Genomic DNA, 21,426 nt, shown 5'->3' on the forward strand with positions numbered 1-21,426 from the left:
GAGGCAGAGTGAAAAATCCAGAGTGGATTCCTTCTGCAGCCATGCAACTAAAGTGAACATAAGAATAGTCTTACTGGATCAGACCAATGGTCCATCAAGCCCAGTAGCCTGTTCTCACGGTGGCCAATCCAGGTCACTAGTACTTGGCCAAAACCCAAGGAGTAGCAATATTCCATGCTAGCGATCCAGGGCAAGCAGTGGCTTCCCCCATGTCTTTCTCAATAACAGACTATGGACTTTTCCTCCAGGAACTTGTCCAAAGTTTTCTTAAAACCAGCTACGCTATCCCTACTATCTAGAATGGCTCACCTATCTACTGGAAAAGAGCTTACCAGGTTGAGTACATAATCTCTTTTTGTGCCCAGAGACTCATCACTTTTCTCTCTGCTCTGCTGAAGCATACCCATCTGTTTACACAGGTGCAAACAGATGTGGACAGGCAGGAAGATAGATGGAGCCTCCCTAATAGGTGCTACTGCTTAAGAGAAATGCTCCCTTTCCCCCCTCCCCCTTATTTTTGCCCTTTTTGAGTTCCTTGACCACTTCCTTTGAAGTGCATCAGCTATTATAGTTCAACATTGTACTTGCAAAATCACAGTTGACTGGTTTAGTACATAATGTTCTGTACATAAAAGTAAGAAATTGAGACATCCAAAATATGATTTATGAAAAGAAGTCACAACACTTTAGATCAGTAAGTGAAGAGTGTTTTCTTTAAAGCATTTCCTCTCTAGTCTTGTTCATTTCAAAGGAACAAGAAACGGCTTGTGATCTTACAAAAGAGCTGATCATTGCTTCTCAGCTTTTGATATACAAGGAATGTTTTAATTGATAAAAAAATAAATAAATAAATAAACCATCTATCTTAGAGATTGCAAATATGCTTTAGCAAGCTAATTGACCTACATGAAGGATACAAACCTATGAATTATGCGGAGGGATTCTGGTAACCTAAATACAACTTGTTCCGTTTCAGGAGTATTCTTTTTATGCAATCTAATTGTATCTGACATTGAAAATTTAATGGGCCTTTTGTTTTCAATCAGCTTGTTAATTGCAAAATATTGCAGGAAGCAAAAGTGCAAGAGGTGTTGCTATATTTAAAAAATATAACTACTTATTTTTTTCTCCTATCCATTTAGGCAGTGACTTTCAATTAGCCCATCTACTAATATAAGGTTACTAAACTCCATGGCTGCAGGTTGTCATTCGTTTGCTTCAGTTGGCTGGCAAAGGTTGTTATATATCCATTACCAGCAGCACAGCACTTTGCATTTCTCAATTGACAAGCAGTTATATTGACCTAGCGCTTATTATGGGTCAACAGCTGCGTTAACCAACGGAAGGACTGAGGGGCAATTAAAATGAATTGGCAAAAAATATATCTTCCTAATTTACTCCAATTTGTTATTTATGCTAACATTGTATGGCTTCTATGGTGACACTAAACAGAATGGACCCAATAATGGCAATTAACATAAAAATATAATGGCTAATCAAATTGACAGCAACTGTTTCTCATCATCTCCACATACAATACGTTATCAAAACAAACGATTATGAAGGAGGTAATTCCAGTCTTCTATTCAACTTGCTGCATGTGTGCAGTCAAGGAGATGTGTACCAGCAATTACTGCTGAATCTTAAAAACTAAACAAATAACTTCATTGCTCGCCTCCGTTTCCCCCCCCCCCACCCTTTGTAGGAAACAGTAATCAGAATCCGCTAAAAATAACTAGTGTATGGTATGATGATGCATATCACAGAATATCAAATAAGAGGCAAAATGGTCTCTTATCAGTGTTCTGTGGGAGCCAGATTATTTATATATACATATATAGAGATTCATAATTACAGTTTTACTCAAGTACATATATGGAAGATTTTCAGTGGCCCAGGAAAACTAACTGAAAGAATGCATGGGCTGTTTCGGTGCTCGTTGATTGGGGGCAAAATAACTTGTCTGCATTAGTTTTCCAACTTGCACATAAACATAACTCCAAGAATAGCTCTTAGAAACCTCACATGAAGTCCTCAAAGAGCTGGACTTCCTTAGTGGTGCTAAACATTAATGTGCATTATAGTGGGACCTATGAACAAAATCAATAATAGACCCGAAGGCCCATTTTGCACAGAGCATAGAGAATGGAATCGAGTCATAGGCTCTGCCAGCCCAGACAAGTTCCTGCTGAACCGGAACGTACACAGGTAGGACTTGTCTCAGGGTGCTGGTCTTTGACCAGAGGGCCACCGCATGAGCGGACTGCTAGGCATGATGGACTCCGGGTCTGACCCAGCAGCGGCAATTCTTATGTTCTTAAGTGTACTCAATTATGTAGTAAGACCATAATTTTTATTTCATCTAAGAAAAAAGGGGTTACCTTTTGAAAGCTAATTGTAAAATGCATTGTTAGTCCAATGAAAATGATATCACCTTATTTCCTTTATGTTTTTATTTTATTTCTATATATTACCATAATTGAGGCAGAAATAAATAATGGAGGATTAAGGAGAATGATTCCCTTAATTCATCCTTCAAATCCCTAGTTACTTTTTCAAAGTCCGAGCATGGCTATGCGTTAATGAAAAACCTGACAAATATGCCTCATTTCACAAAAGGAATGCCCAGCCCAAATCATACCCTCACCAAGTCCTCTTAAAATCTCTGCATGTGTAAACAGCAGCTTTCTAAAATCACTGCTTGGCACATATATACAGGCAACATCTGGAAATGCCACTTAAGGGGTAGTGATGCTTCTAAAATAAGCCCCTTAATCTATTCCAAAACAGCCAACTAGTCAGAAGATCAACGACTTGCATGCACTTCAGAAAGCTCCTAAAAACACTCCTCTTCTCCAAACCGGAAGACCCACCTGAAATTCTCCATGGAAAAACTCCCAACCCATTGATATTCCATGTTGCTGCATCCTAACTCCCTCCTTATCAAATCCTGCTTAAACTCCCTCTTTGTGATCTATACAATTTTCAGTCCTTTCTCCAATGATGTAGTTCGCTGACTCTCCTCAACCATTTAAACTGCTTCGAACCGAAAGGCTTTTGCAGTATATAAATAAAGATTTATGTTACGTTTTGTCTGGGATTGGCTAAGACAAAGTGAAAGCATTACAGTTAGGTACTGATGAATTCAGCAGCTAGGCTGATTAGTAGGGTTACAAGAACACCACATATTATGGCACATCATCTCCCCATCTGTCAGATCTTTAAACAGTCTATGCAACTTCAGGAAGGCCTTGAAAACCTTCCTCTTTACAAACCCAGCTCCTTAGCTTACATCTGCATCCCTGACTGACCTTTATGTCGGACCACCGGACCAAAAACCCACCATACTTCAATGGCGCACAAACCTACAAAGCTATTTTACCTTATGTTAGGCTATGTCTTCTCGGAAAATGCTGCAATTTTTAAAACACCCTATGTCCACTGTCTATATCTCCAAATCTGTATATTATAACTATACTGTAAAAACTGAAATTTATACCTCTGTGTACACCAAGTTTGTTTTTCCCACCAAAATTTGTCTTACTTATACTGTGAATGTAATATAGCAACATAGTAACCTGTTCTGGGCTACTTTGGGAGGACAGGCTAAATAAATGAATAAATTTAAAAAATATAAATAACTCCCATACTGAAAAGCCAGGGTTGACGGTCAGTCTAGAAGAGATATGCAAGCAGATTGATAGGCTTAAGAGTGACAAATCCCCAGGACCGGATGGCATCCATCCGAGGGTCATCAAGGAACTGAAAGGGACTCTAGCTGAATTGCTTCAGCTAATAGCCAATCTGTTGATCAAATCAGGAAAGATTCCGGAAGACTGGAAGGTGGTGAATGTAACGCCGATCTTCAAAAAAGGTTTGAGGGGAGATCTGGGAAACTACAGACCGGTGAGTCTGACCTCGGTACCGGGAAAGGTGGTAGAGGCGCTGATAAAGGACCGCATCATTGAGCACCTTGACGGACACGGTCTGATGAGGACCAGCCAGCACAGGCAGATCTTATTTGATGAACTTGCTGCACAGGCAGATAGACAAGGGCGACCCAGTCGACATTGTATATCTGGATTTTCAGAAGGCGTTTGGCAAAGTTCCACATGAACGACTACTTCGGAAAATTGCATGCCATGGAATCAAGGGTGAAATTCTCATGTGTATTAAATACTGGCTGAAGCATAGGAAACAGAGAGTGGGGGTAAATGGACAATTCTCAGACTGGAAGAGCGTCACCAGCGGGGTGCCGCAGGGTTCAGTGCTTGGACCTGTGCTGTTCAACATCTTTATAAATGATGTGGACATTGGTACGACGAGCGAGGTGATTACATTTGTGGACGATACGAAATTACACAGAATAGTGAAGACACGGGGATTGCGAAGAACTGCAACGTGACATAATCAAGCTTGTGAAATGGGCATCGGCATGGCAAATGAGATTCAGTGTGGATAAGTGCAAAGTGATGCATGTTGGGAACAAAAATCTCATGCACGAATACAGGATGTCTGGGGCGGTACTTGGAGAGACCTCCCAGGAAAGGGACTTGGGAGTTCTGATCGACAAGTCTGTGAAGCCATCTGCACAATGTGCTTCGGCAGCGAAAAGGGCGAACTGAATGCTAGGAATGATCAAGAAGGGGATCATGAACAGATCCGAGAAGGTTATCATGCCGCTGTACCGGGCAATGGTGCGCCCTCACCTGGAGTACTGCGTCCAGCACTAGTCGCCGTACATGAAGAAGGACACGGTACTACTCGAAAGGGTCCAGAGAAGGGCAACTAAAATGGTTAAGGGGCTGGAGGAGTTGCCGTACAGCGAGAGATTAGAGAATCTGGGCCTCTTCTCCCTTGAAAAGAGGAGACTGATAGGGGACATGATCGAAACATTCAAAATACTGAAAGGAATAGACTTAGTAGAGAAAGACAAGGTAGGGAGAACGAGAGGACACTCTCTAAAGTTGAAAGGGGATAGATTCCGTACAAACGTAGGGAAATTCTTCTTCACCCGGAGAGTGGTAGAAAACTGTAACGCTCTTCCGTAGTCTGTTATAGGGGAAAACACCTTCCAGGGTTTCAAGACAAAGTTGGACAAGTTCATGCTAAACTGGTGAGACTGGACTCATTTAGAGCACTGGGGGCTGCCGCGTGAGCGGACTGCTGGGCAGGATGGACCATTGGTCTGACCAGCAGCGGCAATTCTTATGTTCTTCATTGAACAAAGGATTCAGTTTGGTGCACCAGATCCTGTATCAATCTGCACCTTGTTGGTTTCAGTTTCTCTGGGAGGTTTAAAGACCGAATAGAGCACTACAATCTGAGAGGGGCATGAGATTAGTAGCATGAACAGCTGAGAATATAAGGTATGTGACAACGAAACTGAAAATGTCTCTTTGGAAGTAGCTTAGTGGTCAATTGAGACTATGAACTGCTTTAAGAAGTTGCTGAAAATGAAGCTGTTTGTAGATGCTTCTTTCGAATCTGCTCTGGTTCCTCTGTTATATTTCATTTTTTGATAATATTGACATTTTCTAGGTTTTTTTTTTTTGCTTGATGATATGTATCTGTCAATTGTATGATTCATGTGTATTATGTATGATAGAAAGAAGCCAAATGATTGACAAAGGACTTTTTCAATTCCTACTCTCAAAACAGACACCTGTGTCTAGATTCATTGACAAATAATGAGAATAATATTAAGACCTGCAATAATCATTCCCCAGGCTGACGACTCATAGGTGACAAGCACCAGACTACTGCCTAAATGAGTCCGCCTCATACATAATAAAGTCTTATAAAAGATATAAATGTGTCTATGAAAAAAACTTAATGCTTTTTTGAGTGAGAAAGAATTAAAATTGCTAATTACTAATCCACAGACTACTCTGTCATTAACTTTATGAAAACTAGTATCTTGCAATCCTAAATGTAAAGATAAGGCAATAAAAAACTTAGCTGAATCCCAAAAAGAATATTGTTATCGCTCGACTGAGCTCTGTTTCGCTGTCTTCGTCAGTAGCCGTAACGGATGTATCCCTCTATTAAAAAAATAGACAAGCCGACATTTTTCTCTTCTTTAATTCTCCTGTCAAATTTCCCCAGATAATACTGGACTAGATGTCCATATTGGCCTCCTATTATGTATGATGTCATATGGAATCCCAAGAACATAAGAATAGCCTTACTGGTCCATCAAGCTCAGTAGCCCATTCTCACAGTGGCCAGTCCAGGTCACTAGTATCTGGCCAAAACCCAAGGCGTAGCAATATTCCAAGCAGTGACTTCCCCCATGTCTTTCTCAATAACAGACTATGGACTTTTCCTCAAGGAACTTGTCCAAACCTTTCTTAAAACCAGCTACACTATCCACTCTTACCACATCCTCTGGCAACGCATTTCAGAGCTTAACTATTCTCTGAGTGGAAAAAAATTCCTATTGGTTTTAAGAGCACTTTCCTGTAGCTTCATCAAGTGTCCCCTAGTCTCTGTAATTTTTGACGGCGTGAAATTACAAAAGTAGATATGGTCTGATGTTCAGTGGCAATTACCCTGGTAAGAGTGGCTTCTGTCTGGAGAAGTGCTGCTTACTAGGGCACTGTTTCAAGTTTTATTAAAACTTTGATATTCTGCTTATCGAATTTCTAAGTGGAGTACAAGTAAAATCTGGGGGACACGAACGATATGACCCACTAACATACTGATACACTAGGGTAGAGGGGAGAACTACATGGCCTATAGAAAATAGAGGTAATGCCATTGAATCCAGCCCTTTCCAGGTAGAGCCTGAAGTTCCTTGGATACATCATCCCCGTAAATAGCAGTAGAAGTTGAGGCAGCTATTTTGTGGACCATCCAGGTAGTCATCCTATACAAGGGTATTGAGCCCTGGTTCCCAGTTACTGGACGGCACTAAATAGGACAATTATGTTTTAAAACAACCTTACCCAAAAAGTGAATATTTTCTTTTCCTGCTGCACAATAAGCATTGTGTACCATCTTTTGATTATCTTCCCATTTGCTAAAATTAACATGGCTTTTTTGTTTATATTGCAGTATCCGGATAAGGCCCTGTATACTCAGCTGTGCTTCTTTCGCTTCATTTACGATTGGGATTATGCATTGGAGAAGCTTCTTACTGAGCAAGAAAAAGGTAAGGTTGGGATCAAACACCAGATCGTAAGAACAAAACACTTTTTATTCTTTGAGTTTGCCTCATACTTTACAAACAGCTGGGCTTACCTCAGCCAAACAGTTCCAGGCATCAGTCCTTTTCCCACAGCTCTGCCCTAAAATCAGGAGGTCGCCTTTCTCGCTCAGTGATCTCCCTGAACTGTTCCCAGGTTCAGGTATACTGTATATCATCCTCCCTGCCTGAGGACCACCCTGGGAGCTGTAGTTTCTGCACTACTTGGCCAGCGCCCTCTGCTGCCCAGTGATATAATGACATCATTACTACCAAGTTTATTTAAAATTTGCTACACCGCTTAAAAAAGTTTGTCTAAGCAGTATACAATGGAAAATATATAAAATTTAAAATTAATGGGGAAACTTTACTTAAAATAGAGACAAAAACCAAACGTACTGACACCTATGGAAAGGGGGTGGAAATACAATCTGTGATTGGATAGAAGAACAAAAAAAGGTGGGTACAGTAGGAGGGATATGTTCTTCCTTCGATGTTATTCTTTGATAGTCTGGCTGTTACTGATCATTGGCATCTTTGAATAAAATAGTTTTTAATTTTGATTTAGATTTGTCAATAGTGGTTTCTTTCCGCAAGTTCAGTGGTATGGAATTCCAAAGTGTTGCTGCTGTTACTGAATAGATCTTTTTCCGGGTCGTGTCATAGAAAAGATGGCGTAGGGACAGAATATTCAAGAGATGTTGATTACTAGATCTAAGTGATGTGGAAGAGCAGTAAGGAATGATCAATATGCCTGTACGTCCTGGGAAATGTAAAATTTTTGTTTTGACTGTGAAAAGTATAATTCTATAGGTGAATGGCAACCAATGTGATTTTATTAGAAGGGTGATCAAATTTGATTGCTGTATTTTGGATAATTTGTAATTTCATTTCTTTCTGGTTTACAATAGTCAAATTGTGAAATTGCCAGGGAGTGTAGTAGAATGTTAAGAGAGGATCATTCTTAGCCGGTAAAAGTAGTTTTTAATCTGTTGATGGAACGTGAACTTATTATCGATGATAATGCCAAGAATAATAAGAGTGTTAGAGAATTGAGTCGGTATAGATTTGAGGCAAGTTGGAGATACTTTTGCGTATGCGCTGGTCGCTTATGTTGTTTGTGTTTTTTACATGTATTTTTTCTTAAGGATGTTTACATTAAATAAAATAAAACAGAAGCAAACTTGCCTTTTTGAATTCCAAGTGAGTAGAATCTTCTCTCATGTTTTATTTGAGGGACTGAATGACAATTTCTAGAGGTAAATTTCTATTTGTTTGTAAACTGAATTCTTATCAGCTCAGGTCTCAGGTGCACTTGCAGCACAGTGAAAACAGCACTCAGTACCTCAGACAAACATGGAAAAATAGTTAAGTTAGATGTTTCCTAGAGTTTAGATCTATGTCAAATAGGACATCTTTTCAGTTCAAGGAAAATAGGCAGGCTCAACTGAACTTTCTTAGCTCATAGAAATATGACGGCAGATAAACTCTGCCCATCTGCAACATCCACTATCTCCTCTTCTCCCTATTGGCTAAGGCTCTTAACATTTGCATCTCTTCTTCCTATTGGCTAAGACTCTTTACACCTGCATTGTGAGGTCATAGAGATTTATGGTTATAGAAACATGATGGCAGATAAAGGTCAAATGACCTATCCACAGCATCCACTATCTCCTCCTCCTCTCCCTATTGGCTAAGGCTCTTAATATTTGCATCTCCTCTTCCTATAGGCTAAGGCTCTTTACACCTGCATTGTGAGGTCATTCAGCTTTATGGTTATAGAAACATGATGGCAGCTAAAGGCCAAATGGCCCATCCACAGAATCCACTATCTCCTCCTCTCCCTATTGGCTAAGGCTCTTAACATTTGCATCTCCTCTTCCTATTGGCTAAGACTCTTTACACCCTACAAGAAGCAACCAACATTTACATAAAAACCTCAAGCAAAAGGCGCAGAAAAAATAGACCACAGTGGTTCTCTGCGGAGATTTCAGAACTAGTAAAGCAAAAGAAGAAAGCATTCATAACCTACAAACAATCGCAAAGGCCGGAAGCTAAAGAAACCTATCTGGCAAAATCTAGAAATGTTAAGACGGCAGTCAGGGAGGCCAGACTCCAGATGGAGGAAAATATAGCAAGACAGGTTAAAAAAGGGGATAAAACCTTTTTTAAGTACGTTAGTGACAGGAAGAAGAACTCAAGCAGTATTGTGCGCCTAAAAATACCTGACGGTAACTTAGTGGACTCGGACGTAGACAAAGCAGAACTACTCAATAACTACTTCTGCTCAGTCTTCACCCACGAAGCGCCAGGATCCGGACCTCAGCTACAGACAAAGGGGTATTCGGAGGACCCATTCCGGGACTTTGCATTTACCACAGGCAATGTCTACCACAAGCTATCCAAGCTAAAAGTGAACAAAGCTATGGGCCCAGATAATCTACACCCCAGAGTACTTCGGGAATTGAAGATGTCAGCAGAACCGTTAGCCGAGCTTAAGCAAGGGAAAAGTTCCCTTGGCTGGAAAACTGCCAACATCATTCCACTCCATAAAAAGGGATGGAGGTCAGAGGCCGAAAATTACAGACCAGTGAGTCTTACATCAATAGTATGTAAACTTATGGAAACGTTGATCAAAAACAGATTGGACATGTTTCTGGATGACGAAAGACTAAGGGATCCCCACCAACATGGATTTACTAAGGGAAGGTCTTGTCAACCAATCTGATAAACTTCTTTGACTGGGTGACAAAAAAACTGGATAAGGGAGAGTCCCTGGACATCGTGTATTTAGACTTCAGTAAGGCTTTTGATAGTGTCCCACACCGGAGGTTATTGAACAAGATGAACGCGATGGGCCTTGGAGAAACACTAACAGCATGGGTAGAAGACTGGCTTAGCGGCAGACTTCAAAGGGTGATGGTGAACGGTACTCCCTCAAACATGTCGGAAGTGACCAGTAGAGTACCACAGAGCTCGGTCTTAGGCCCAGTACTATTCAATATTTTTGTAAGGGATCTGCCTCAGGGACTTCGAGGCAAAATTACATTATTTGCTGATGACGCTAAACTATGCAATGTTGTGGGCAGCGCGGCAGCACCTAACAACGCAACCATGCCTGACACCATGGAACGGGACCTAATTTTACTAGAACAATGGTCCAGTACTTGGCAACTGAATTTTAATGCCAAAAAATGTAAGATAATGCACCTTGGTAAAGGTAATCCATGCAGAACGTACACCCTGAATGGTGAAAACCTAACAAGAACTGCAGCAGAACGGGACTTGGGAGTAATCATCCGGGATAATATGAAAGTTGCCAATCAGGTGGAGAAAGCGTCAACAAAGGCTAGACAAATGCTAGGATGCATTAGAAGAAGCTTTATCAGCCGAAAGCCTGAAGTTATACTGCCGTTATACAGATCCATGGTGAGACCTCACCTGGAGTACTGTGTTCAGTTTTGGAGGCCACATTATCAAAAGGATGTGAAGAGAATGGAGTCGATTCAGCGAAAGGCCACTAGGATGGTTTCAGGACTCAAGGATCTCCCATATGAAGAACGTCTGAACAGGCTGCGCTTATATTCTCTAGAAGAGCACAGAGAAAGGGGGGAAATGATAGAAACATTCAACTACGTCACGGGCCGCATTGAGGCGGAGGAAGAAATCTTTTATCCTATGGGTCCCACGGTGACAAGAGGGCACCCGCTAAAACTCAGGGGGGAAGATTTCATGGGGACACTAGGAAATACTTCTTCACCGAAAGGGTAATTGATCGATGGAATGGTCTTCCACGTCAGGTAGTTGAGGCCAGTACCACGCTCGACTTCAAGGGACGATGGGACCGTCTGGTGGGGTCACTCCAGAGGAATGCTTAAAAGATAGATTCTCGAGGAGGGAGGGTTCTTGAGTGGGCAGACTTGTTGGGCCGCCGGCCCTTTTCTGCCGTCACACTCTATGTTTCTATGCATTGTGAGGTCATAGAGCTTTATGGTTATAGAAACATGATGGCAGATAAAGGTCAAATTGCCTATCCACAGCATCCACTATCTCCTCCTCTTCCTCCCTATTGGCTAAGGCTCTTTACACCTGCATTGCACTCCTCTTCCTTTAACCGGTACCTGTTTAGCTCCCCAGCACGAGCACCATCTCTAACTTACTGCCCGTGCAAGCGTCAGCTCTCCCTTTGACGTCACTTCCAAAATGGTTTGTCCTTAACAATAGCTCTTTTCAGTTTTGCCCACTGCTTTCCTATTTCTCCAGATGTTTCCATCCAGACAACAATTCCTTGATATAATCCCCCATCTAACAAAGTTAGTTTTTTAAAGTCTAGAACCTTTACTTTTGAATGAGCCCTCTCTACGTCTGTCTTAATATTAAACCATGAAACAAATGGCAAAAGAAAGATGATTTAATTGACAGCAGTTGTTGGTTTTCAGTTTCGTTTTCCAAGGTGATTGCAGCTGGAATGCTCTTCCTGAGGCTGTTATAGGGGAAAACCCCCTCCAGGGATTCATGACAAAGTTAGACAAGATCCTGATAAACCGGAATGTACACAGGTAGGACTAGTCTCAGGGCGCTGGTCTTTGACCTAGGGGCCGCCGTGTGAGCGGACTGCTGGACACAGTGGGCCATTGGTCTGACCCAGCAACCCAGCAGTGGCAATTCTTATGTTCTTAACACTGTGTGCGGATCGTAAAGCTGGCAAATGAACTCTTGAACAACTGCTGTCAATTAAATCATATTTCTTTTGCCATTAGGCAAATAAAAAGAGTCTTTTTAAAGGCTAGAACAGTGTTCTTCAACCTTTTTACACCTATGGACCGGCAGAAATAAAATAATTATTTGGTGGACCGGCATTGGTCTGCGGACCGGCAGTTGAAGAACACTGAGCTAAGTTGTGGGCCATTTGGAAGCCTTCCCTCTGATGTTGCTTCCAGTTCAGGCGCAGGATGTGCGTAGGAGCCGCTGCCTGTGGCTTTGTGCACTGAGTCAGTGAGGAAGAGGGAGCTGGCCTGAAGATAACGCTGCATCAGTCGCACCGCAAACCAGTGGTTAAAGAACACTGTTTTGGGCCTGATGCACATGCCGGCCCTGTGGATCGGCAGGAAATTTCTGTGGACCGGCACTGGTCCATGGACCGGTGGTTGAAGAACACTGGGCTAGAAGAAAAGTTTCACCATCAAGTATATCTCTCGCCTCAGTTCATATAATCAGACTCCTAAGGCAGGCAAAACACGATCGTGTCGAGTAAAGGTGGTTGAGCACCAACCAGTCACCTTCTTTGCTTGTTTCTTGCCTTCCACGATCCAGGAAGGAGAGATCTCCTGTTTTCTCTTAATATAAAACCACAACATGAGGTGATCACTGGATGCCAGATGATCACCCACAGTAACATCAAAAATACTTTCCCCGTGTTTAAGCACTAAGTCCAGTATGACCCCATCTTGCGTGGGTTCCATTACCAACTGCTGGAACAGTTCTCCTTGTAGAAAATCCAGGATCTCCCTAAAAAATCACCTATTAGTAAAACTTCCCCTTTTTTAGATTTATTCTGAATGTCTACTATTAAATCTCTATCTACTTCTTCTGTCTGTGAAGGAGGCCTGTATATCACTCCAACGTAAATACATTTTCCATTCCCTCTTTCCAGACTGACCCATGATGCCTCTTCCTTACTTTGCAGATCCTGCAATTGTGTGGCTTTTATATGATCTTTCACATATAACGTCATCCCCCCTCCTTTTCTTCCTACCCTGTGGCATAGTGTTTAGAGCCACAGCCTCAGCACCCTGAGGTTGTGGGTTCAAACCCCGTGCTGCTCCCTGAATCCCTGGGCAAGTCACTTAATCCTCCTTTGCTCCACTGCTGGGACAGACAGGAAAAATGTTTAAGTACGTCATTTGTAACCCGTTCTGAGCTAAAAAAATTGAATAAATAAATAAAATAAAGTTATCCTATACCAGGATTGAGAGAACCTACACAGCAGCAATTCCCAAGCGTTGCCAGAGGCCTCCGTCACAGCTCGCTGAACCGGAAACAAAACTAGCTTCATAGAGAGATAGGCCACGATGGAAGAAGAATTCGGAGGAGGCCACTGGCAGCAATTGAGAACTACTGCAATTCCCTTGAATTTTAAAAGGTGAGGCAGGGAGCTTGAGACCATGTCACCCCCCTGTTGAAAGTGTGCACTGGCTACCAATCTCACATCGAATTATATACAAAATAGCTATTCTCTTCTTCAAGTCCCAAAATACTAATAAACCATCCTTCCTCCCCTTATTCCACTATCTTGGAATTTCTCGAATCCTGATACCACCAGATCCACCCCATAATTCAAACTCTCCTTCCCCTCATTAAAAGGCGTATCACATGTAGGAAAACTAGGGACATCCCTCTCCTTCAAAATCACAGAGCTCTGGAATAACCTTACTATCCCACTTCGGAATCTGGGCTCCTTCCAACTATTCCAAAAACATCTGAAAACTTGGCTAACCTCCCGCTATGGTATTTCATCTTTATACTAAATTCCTGTAAACCGTGCTGAGCTCTACAATTGTGGAGATGATGCGGTATACAAACTTAAGGTTTAGTTTAGTTAGTTTATCCACAAGAACCTTCTAAGATCCTCCTCTCAACGTCAGGCCACTTCATTTGCAATTACGACCCTGCCACCTCATATTAGGGCGCTCCCTCTTCCGAGATGCATGTGACTGCTGAATAGACTTGGAAACAGCCAGGGTTGTCTAATAATCTTTATTCCCTAGCTTCCCCATTGGGTTTTCTTTGCTTTTCAATTGTAGTTCTCCCCACTTTCCTTTTGTTTTATGCTTGTGAAGTGTTGTCTAATTGGTGCTTATTTGTTCATTGTTTCCCCCTTTTTAATACAAACTGTAAAAGGCTGAGAAGTCTTGATTTGCATTTTATCAAAATTTTAATAAACTTGAAACCAGGTGAGGGGGAAGACAGGGGACCACTGGAACTGCCCTGTTTGACCTCTCCTTCCCCCCTCATGCTAGCATTAATCGTGTTCATTGTTCAGCCATACGAAGGATTTCTGCATTTTCTAGTAGTACTTTCCAAAAATTTAAAGCATATCCTTTAATTAATATTGAACTCTTGATGGTATTGACTGACACTTCTGATTATACTTTAGGTGATATGAGAATATAATCAAAATTCATTTTTTTGGTGTATTGACCCTTGAGAGACATTAGCATTGTCTGTTTAATTTCCGTCCATTTCTGTCACCTTAGCAGATTGTAATGCATCTTATAATTTTTGTGTCTTTCTGTATTTCATTACCTATTGGTAAATTTTCTTTTCAAGCTCTGGGTTTAAATCTGCCTTGTTGCACATACTGTACATAATACAAGTATGTATTTCATTTATTTATCTTGTGAAAACTACGACTTTTATATCGCAAGGTGATTTTAACAAAACTGATAACTTCACAGTGAAGCTAATACATCCTTTTTCATAGGCCCATATATAGAGCTCTAGTATAGGAAACAGGCCCTCTTCTATCAAACTGCGATAGCAGTTTTTAGCGCAGGGAGCTGCATTGAATGGCCCGCGCTGCTCCCGATGCTCATAGGAACTCGAACGTCGGGAGCAGCGTGCTAAAAATTGCTATCGCAGGTTGATAGCACGTGCTAATGTTTTCCCTTTACATTTCAGTTCTAATATGATTTCCTTATATGAGGGAAAATAAAAAATTACAGGCAATTGTAAAATTGCACGATAAGCAGAACAGAGCTAGTGAAATGCCCCACCTGGAATACTGTGTGCAATTCTGGAGGCCGCATTATCGCAAGGATGTGCTGAGACTGGAGTCGGTGCAAAGAATGGCCACCCGGATGGTCTCGGGACTCAAGGATCTACCATACGAAAAACGGCTTGACAAATTACAGCTATACTCGCTCGAGGAGCGCAGAGAGAGGGGGGACATGATCGAGACGTTCAAGTATCTTACGGGCCGCATCGAGGCGGAGGAAGATATCTTCTTTTTCAAGGGTCCCACGACAACAAGAGGGCATCCGTTGAAAATCAGGGGCGGGAAACTACGAGGTGACACCAGGAAATTCGTTTTCACTGAAAGAGTGGTTGATCACTGGAATAGTCTTCCACTACAGGTGATTGAGGCCAGCAGCGTGCCTGATTTTAAGGCAAAATGGGATCGGCACATGGGATCTATTCACAGGGCAAAGGGAAGGGAAGGGACATTAAGGTGGGCAGACTAGATGGGCCGTGGGCCCTTATCTGCCGTCTATTTCTATGTTTCTATGTTAAATAGTCGAAAACATGGACACTCTGTTGCATGGGGACTGTGTGGAAAAGTGATCCGTTCAGTATTGGGTTCTGATCAGATTTCCTAATCATATCTTGCAAGGTGTTTCTTGAATCTCTGCCAGCTGATGAGAGTAATCTGTCTTCTAGATCTGTGTTCATCAACCTGTTGACACCTATGGACCGGCGGAAATAAAATAATTATTGTGTGGACACTGGGCTAAGTCGTGGGCCAACCCCGCCCATCTCTACCCAGTCTCCGCCCCAGGCCCTGCCCCCATAAGAGTACTAATTGTAACACCATTTTTTCCATTCATTTTTCATACACACACACACACACACATACAAAATATAATCATATTAACAACACATAATGGTTAACCACAAAATTAAACTACACAAAGCACACTGTATGCTTCTCAACATTCATTCCTACCAGAACACAGATAACCCCTATGCAAATAGGGGGCCAAAAGCTAAAAGTACTAATATATACAAACAAACCCTAAGGTGGAAGACTCTGCATGCAGTACAACCCCAGAGGAAAAGAAACAAATGCATTTCTTCCTGAACTGACAGCAGATGTAAATCAATCACTAAATTAAAAAGTGCCTTGCCTTCTGGCCTGCCCCCTGGTGTTATCTTTGGGCCGGCTCCCACTTCCTCAGTGCTGCAGTGCACAAAGCCATGGGCAGTGGCTCCTCGCGCATCCCGCGCTTCATCTGGAAGCCTTCCCTATGACATCAGAGAGAAGGTTTCCGGTTCAGGCGCAGGACGGGAGCCTCTGCCCATGGCTTTGTGCACTGCAGCACTGAGGAAGAGGAAGCCAGCCCGAAGACAACACCACATTGATCGCACCATGGACTGGTGGCTGAAGAGCACTGTCTGGGCTCCGATGCACATGCCAGCCCTGCGGACCGGTGGTTGAAGAACACTGTTCTAGATCACCCTGAGCCAGCACCTCCCAAAAGATTTAATAAGAGCCAAAATCAAAGGGAATTTGCCCAAATGATCTCTGAAGTTCTCTTTATTTTGGTTGAAATTCCCATACAGTGAATATTTATTTTTAAATATGTAACATTGGGAGAAATTCTGCATATTAAATGTATGAATTTATCCCTGCTGTTCCTAATTGTTTCTCGGTGCCTTTTTCCTTTGCTCAGCCAATGAGAACAGGCTGCCTGGAGATTAAGCCTACATCTTGTTTACATATTTTCAAGCAGTCCTAGAAGCTACTAGGTTGCTGTGAACTTTGAATCTGTTTTTTTAGGGCTGTAACATCAACTAAAATTTTTAATTGTGCGATTAATCGCATGATCCATAGGTAAAAGAATGCAGCCCATTTCTGCTCTTCCCCTCCCAAACAGTGCAACGTCACCCTTCTTCCCTTCCTTCCCAACAATACAACTCGCAAATCTCCAAAGTTTCAAGTTTATTTAAATCTTGATATACCGCTCAGTGGTTTACATTAAAAATAAAGGTTAAATCTGAGGATTAAAGGCAAAGAATGAGATACAAAAAGAGCATGGGTGAGAAATACAATATGTTGAGAGGAAAGAAAACAAAGGTACATCACAATCGACTTGGCACCCCTCATCTCCATAATGGTACACAATCATTGTACTGCAATAGAAGGAGAGAGATTGGTCCCCTCTTGCAATACGATTTCAGTGCGGGAAGGAGAGTGAACAGCGCAGCTGCTGCCTGTGGTTGTGGATTTCCCAACTCTTACTACGGTTTATTAATCTTGTTATGCCGCTGGTCCAAGCGGTTTACATGATGCAATCAAATAAAATAAAAAAGCTGCTCGAGGGGTGGGGGGTAGATGTCAGCGACATCAGCAACTCTCTTTTTTGAACCCCACTGAACAACTTAAGTAAATATTCATCAGAGAAATATTCTTATCTGCTAAGAAAGCATTCTCCCCCACCTGTCGTTTCTTTCTGAATGGTTCTAATACTACTTTATATCTCTCCGATATTTTATTAAGGCCTGATTCTTTCACTTAGTGACTGACCTCCAGAGGGTCAACATCTATTTCTGGGGCATACCGTGTCTTATAGAAGCATTCCTTGTTCATTCGCACTGCCCTCAGCTTCTTAAGCTACCAGGCAAGCGACTTCCTGGCTTTATTAGTGTTCAAGAAGATCTCTTCTGGTCAGCCTCACCTCCAGCCACTCCCGCTTTGCTTCTGGTTTTTATAAGCTGTTAGTACACCTTAGAGCTCCTGCAATTCTTTTGCTTGCCTGGCGCAAATTAAGCTATTTTAATAAACAAATGAATTGCAACAAAAAAGTTTTTATTTACTACTACTACATCATTTAAACATTATTCTTTAGTGTCCCTCCAGACCGGCACAGAAACGGATGGTTTGCGCTCCTCTGCCAGTAGGTGGAGACTGAGACACTAAACAGTATAAGTGGGCTGTACAGTCCCTATTACAATCAGTCTTTTCTCAGTCTCCAGCAGGTAGAGTGGTAAGATTGTGCAGTCTGTGCTGAGGTTTGTTTTGGGCCTATTGGATCTGATTTAAGGAATCTTTCTTGTCCCTTTTTCTGTCTAGACAGAGCTTAGAGGACCCTCTCGAGGGTCCCACCGACCACGAGAGTGCCACACTCAGAAGGGTTGAGTCCCTTCCCCCATTTCCCCAGGTTTTCTGAATATAGAGGAGCCTCAAATATACGCCTGGCTACCTGTTCAGCACAGACTATAGTTTAGAGTGCCTGTGGGGTCTGCTGTCTTGAAACAGCTAGTTTAGCTGTGAGAAGTTTGAAAAAAAAAAAGATACAAGAAATAAAAGGAGCATAAAGTGATCCTGAGGCCTCCATTTTTATTCGGCATTGTTGTGCGTGGGTTTTTGGCACATTCAGTATGAGCACTTCAAAAAGCAGAACAAGTGCATTTTATGTGGGCGCCGAGCGGTGGATACGACTGGCGGATGCACAAAATGTTTTGGCCATCTCAAAGGGACCCATCTTCAGGTGTCAGCATGTCCAGCTTTCCTATGCGCGCAGGAGGCAGTGGTGAAGTCTGGGCCTCTCCTGCCACCCATGATGAAGTTTCCTCATCTGCTGGCGTTCTGTCAGATTTGGGGTTGCGGACTGCCGAGACTGGGGATTCCTTTATCGCTCTTTCCCTATGCTTCAGAATATTTGGGATGTAGTGCTGATGGGAATAGAGAAATCTTTAAGTCTCCTGTTGTGGATGTGGTGGTCTCGTCTATTGCGTGCAGTCATAGGAGAGACACGATTTTTTCTGTTACAGCCCCTCAGATTTGGAACTCGCTCCTGATCAATGTAAGAGAAGAAAAATTACTTAATAAGTTTAAAAGTCTTCTAAAAAGCTGGCTTTTTAAGGACGCTTTTAATTGAATCATTTAAATTCTATTATATTAGGATACTGTACAGTCAACTAGCAGCGCTGGTAAGTGAAAATTAAGTGGGTAACCCTCCTCAAGCTCTTGTTGTATTACCTATCCCTTTTCATTTGTTTATGAATTGTATTTAATCCTTAATTTTTTTTTTACTCCCTTTTTCACATGTTTTGTTTGTCAAAATAGTTCCAATTGTCCTGTTACGTTTGTTTTTTAAACTTAATTCTTAACTAAATGTAAATCGCATTGGATTTGGATTTTGCAGTCAAATCAAATCTTTTAATAAACTTGAAACTTGATACCTTGCCGGTGGAAGGTGGCTCGGCCCTGAGAGACCCTCAGGATCGTAAGATGGAAGTTGTACTTAAAAGCAGTTTTGATGCGGTTGCCCAAAATTATTGTTGTGGTGGCAGTGGCATTGCGCAAAAAGAGCATTTTGGGTCACCCCTATCTGGACAATTGACTAATTTGAGCAGAGTCATTGCAGGAGAGTTCCTGGGTCACGGCTCAGGTTGTGGAGTTTCTGCAGTCCCTGGGCTGGGTGGTCAACCTGTCCAAGAGCCGGTTGACTCTGTCTCAGTGCTTGGAATATCTCAGCGTTCTTTTTGACACCATCTTGGGGAGAGTTTTCCTTCTGGAGGCCAGGGTGTTCAAATTGCAGATGCAGATTCGCTCTCTGATGGATTGTTGATGCCCCCTGGTGCAAGACTTTCTGCAAGTGTTGGGGTCCATGGTGGCTTCCTTGGATTGGTCCGGTGCACTCGGGCTCACATTTGTCCTCTTCATTATGTGTTTCTTCAGCGGTGGTTGCCACAGATTCACGATCTGGACTCTCTGATCCCGCTCCAGGGATTAATTCAATGCAGCCTACACTGGTGGCTCCAGTCTTTCAATATGGTTCAGGGAGTGAGTCTCAATCAGCCCCAGTGGACAGTAGTGCTCACAGACACCATTCTCCTCAGTTGAGGAACTCAATATCTCGGTCGCTCAGCACAGACTGGTGGTGGCGTCTTGGTCAATCAGTGTTCTGGAGACCAGAGCTATTCAGCTAGCATTGCTGAAATCCCAGTCCTTGCTGAAGGGCAAGTCGATTCAAGTCCTCAAAGACAATGCCACAGCGGTGGCCTATGTCAATCGTCAGGGGGGCACCGAGAGTCATCTGGTGGCGCTGGAGACCTCTTGGCTGATGGAATAGGTGGGGCTCATCTTCTGGATTCCCACATTACCGGCATGGACACATCTCAGCTTCCCACATTACCGGCATGGACAATATCCAGGCAAATTTTCTCAGTTATCATTTGCTGGATCCCGGTGAGTGGTGTTTCGGGCTGGAAATATAATTGAGTTTTAATCTGCTTTCTGAAGTCAAGATAGGAAGAGACATCAAGCACAAATTAGGCAAGCCATGAGTTTAGTTTAGCTGCCTTGAAAGAAAAGGTTCCTTACGCTCCTACACCGTTAACATAAACGGTACCTCATCCCCTCCCTGGAAGCCGATATTTTTTTTAAACAAATGTAATTTATCCCAGTAGTCCTTAATGTATTCTTTACTGTCTATGGTATATGTTTTTATGTCTATTGTTTAAATGATTTATTTACTTCCCCAATTTTAATTTTTGTAATACGCATTGAAAATATTTGATATTGCGTGTAAATCAAAATCTTAATAAACTTGAAACTTGAGTCCCGTAAGGCTCACCCCTCTCTCCTATCCTTTTCAATATTTACATGTCCTCTCTGAAACTTCTTCACCTATCCCCCCTGGAAACTCTCTACACCTATGCTGACGATATCCTCATCCTCCTCGAGACCGACTCGAACCTCACTAATCTCGCTGAGAACATATCTGCATGTATAATGACCTCCATTCCTGGCACATTCTGTACAAATGAAATTGAATGAGTCCAAAAACAAAATTACTTTGGCTCGGGCTCAATATTATATCATTTACCCACCTCCATCCCATTATATTCCGGCTCCACTCTTCAGCTTGAGTTTCAAGCAAAGTCCTTGGCATCATCATAGACTCCTCTCTCTCCTTCAATGACCACCTCAACTTCTTGGTAAAAAAATGCTTCTTTGGTCTTCATATGCTGAGGAAAGTGAGATCGTACTTTCATCATTCTCACTTCATCGTCCTTGTTCAATCCACCATCCTCTCTAGACTGGATTATTGCAACTCCATCTATTTAAGCCTAACTAAAAAAAAAACTCCATAGACTTCAGCTAATCCAGAACGCCGCGGCCAAGCTTATTTTCGCAAAAGGCAAGTTCGACCACGTCTCCCCACTCCTGTCCAAACTTCACTGGCTCCCAGTTCACTCAAGAGTCCTCTTTAAATGTGCCTGTTTAGTCTTCAAGATCCTACATGGCATCCTCCCTCCCGTTATCCCACTCTTCTGGAATTCCTCTAACCCTAATTCCACTAGATCCTCCCAAAAACTGAAACTATCATTCCCCTCTACAAAAGGTATATCCCGCGTAGGAAAACTAGGAACATCCCTCCCCTTTAGAACCACAGAACTCTTGAATAATCTCACATCCCCGCTCAGAGTTTCAAGTTCCCTCCAATCCT

The 21,426-nt window shown here is 42.3% G+C and overlaps 1 protein-coding gene across 4 annotated transcripts in view; it reads left to right on the forward strand.

The window, feature by feature from the left end:
• POLA1 (DNA polymerase alpha 1, catalytic subunit) overlaps window positions 1-21,426 on the forward strand; it is an 874,681-nt gene that overhangs the window by 732,293 nt on the left and 120,962 nt on the right. For all 4 annotated transcript variants that reach the window (XM_033948024.1, XM_033948022.1, XM_033948023.1 and 1 more), the window contains exon 36: window positions 7,060-7,156. In XM_033948024.1, coding sequence (XP_033803915.1) covers window positions 7,060-7,156 — 97 coding nt within the window. The remainder of the gene's footprint in view (window positions 1-7,059; window positions 7,157-21,426) is intronic.

This window comes from Geotrypetes seraphini, chromosome 6 (genome assembly GCF_902459505.1).
Source record: "Geotrypetes seraphini chromosome 6, aGeoSer1.1, whole genome shotgun sequence".
In the NCBI taxonomy this organism is placed as follows: domain Eukaryota; kingdom Metazoa; phylum Chordata; class Amphibia; order Gymnophiona; family Dermophiidae; genus Geotrypetes; species Geotrypetes seraphini.